This window comes from Triticum dicoccoides, unplaced genomic scaffold, assembly GCF_002162155.2.
Source record: "Triticum dicoccoides isolate Atlit2015 ecotype Zavitan unplaced genomic scaffold, WEW_v2.0 scaffold27485, whole genome shotgun sequence".
Taxonomy (NCBI): Eukaryota; Viridiplantae; Streptophyta; class Magnoliopsida; order Poales; family Poaceae; genus Triticum; species Triticum dicoccoides.
The window spans coordinates 1-1432 of record NW_021259494.1 but is presented as its reverse complement, the minus strand read 5'-3'; the positions used below and the strand labels follow the sequence as shown (position 1 = coordinate 1432).

At 40.1% G+C, this 1432-nt stretch overlaps 1 protein-coding gene across 1 annotated transcript; it reads right to left on the bottom strand.

Moving 5' to 3' along the window:
• Window positions 1-8: 8 nt before the first annotated feature.
• On the bottom strand, window positions 9-1427 carry LOC119345740 (disease resistance protein RGA2-like; the record flags this gene model as incomplete). Its single annotated transcript, XM_037615660.1, has 1 exon — window positions 9-1427. A coding segment is annotated over one exon (1419 nt), but the record flags the coding sequence as incomplete, so codon positions are not given.
• Window positions 1428-1432: the final 5 nt, after the last annotated feature.

Sequence of the window (1432 nt, the reverse complement as noted above, 5' to 3'; positions counted from 1 at the left end):
GTATGAGCATCCGTTGGCAACCGCTCTCCATCCAGGGAAGAATCTCGTTCAGCTGGGAAAATCCATTTTTCAAAACTTCCTAGGCCAATGAGTTCAAACTTTATTAGCATGCAAAAGCTTTTCTCTATAGTAAACTCCTTCGGCCTGGCAATATGCTCAAACCTTAATTCACGAAGATCCCACGCCTTCCCTAAAGAAGGAAAAACTTCCCAAGAAACACCATACAGATAAAGAGCTTGTAGACCTTCAGCAGCGAACTCATCACCCAGCCATGTTGGACAAGAAGGACCTCCGTGCCCTCTAATGCACAACACCTGAAGATCTCCATGTGGATGAAGGCTCTCAAGAACCGCTGCTTCCACACCAGGATCAACACTAGATCGCTTACTATCCCAGTCCAATGTTAACCTCCTCAAGTAATTTTTCTCCATCAGTTTTGCTTGAGCTGCTTCTTCTGTTGTATCTATCTTCTCAACGTTGTAGATGCCAAGCTCCCTTAGCTTGGTCAAGTGCTCTAGTTGCTTTGGTTCAAACCCTTCACATTTTTTATTGACTTCAAATACCTTTAACTCTTCTAAGAGTTTAAGCTTTCCCACATTATAAATATCAGAATGAAGCTTATCATCATTTGGGACATAAGAATGGCACAATTTGGCAAGGTTGCTCATGTCATCAGGCAAATCACGACTGCCATTCCACCATTTAAGATCTAAAATCCTTAAATGATAAATTTTAGAGATGCTAAGTGGTAAATGCATCTGGATGTCATGTGTCCCTAGACATAGGTATCGTAGGTGGAGAAGTCCCGAAAAGTTATGTAACATGAACTCCACGGGACAAAGCATTTTGGGCAAATGAAGAACACGAAGAGTGTTCACTTCCCCCAAAAAATCACCAAATATCTTGACAAAACCTTCATCCATTTTTCCAAATAACATCAATGCTTGCAATTCTTCAACCTTAAATCTTGTCTTTAGTTCTTCCAATTCACTCTTCAATTTTTTACCAGACACTTCATCATATTTACCTAAACCATATGTGCTTATAGACAAGTGACGGGTGGTTGGCTGAATCTCTACTGATCCAACACTAGGGAGACTTAGACTAAGACAATCATGAGATGCAACCTTCAATGCCAAATCATGCAGCAGGTCATGCATAACATAACGCATACCATAATAAGTTTTCTCTTCTCTGAAAAATCCATGGATGACTAACTCATTTAAATTGCTCAGACCTATGTCTTCAAATATTTGGTCTTGCCCATTGGGTTTCAAAATATCTAGTCCAATCCATAGACTGATCAGCTCGTCACTTCTGAAATTGTAATCTTCAGGAAACAATCCAGAATAGGCAAAACATTGTTGCAGATGGAAAGGAAGAAAGTCATAGCTAAGCTTCAAGGCAGGCATAATTGCATTGTCATCGTTCT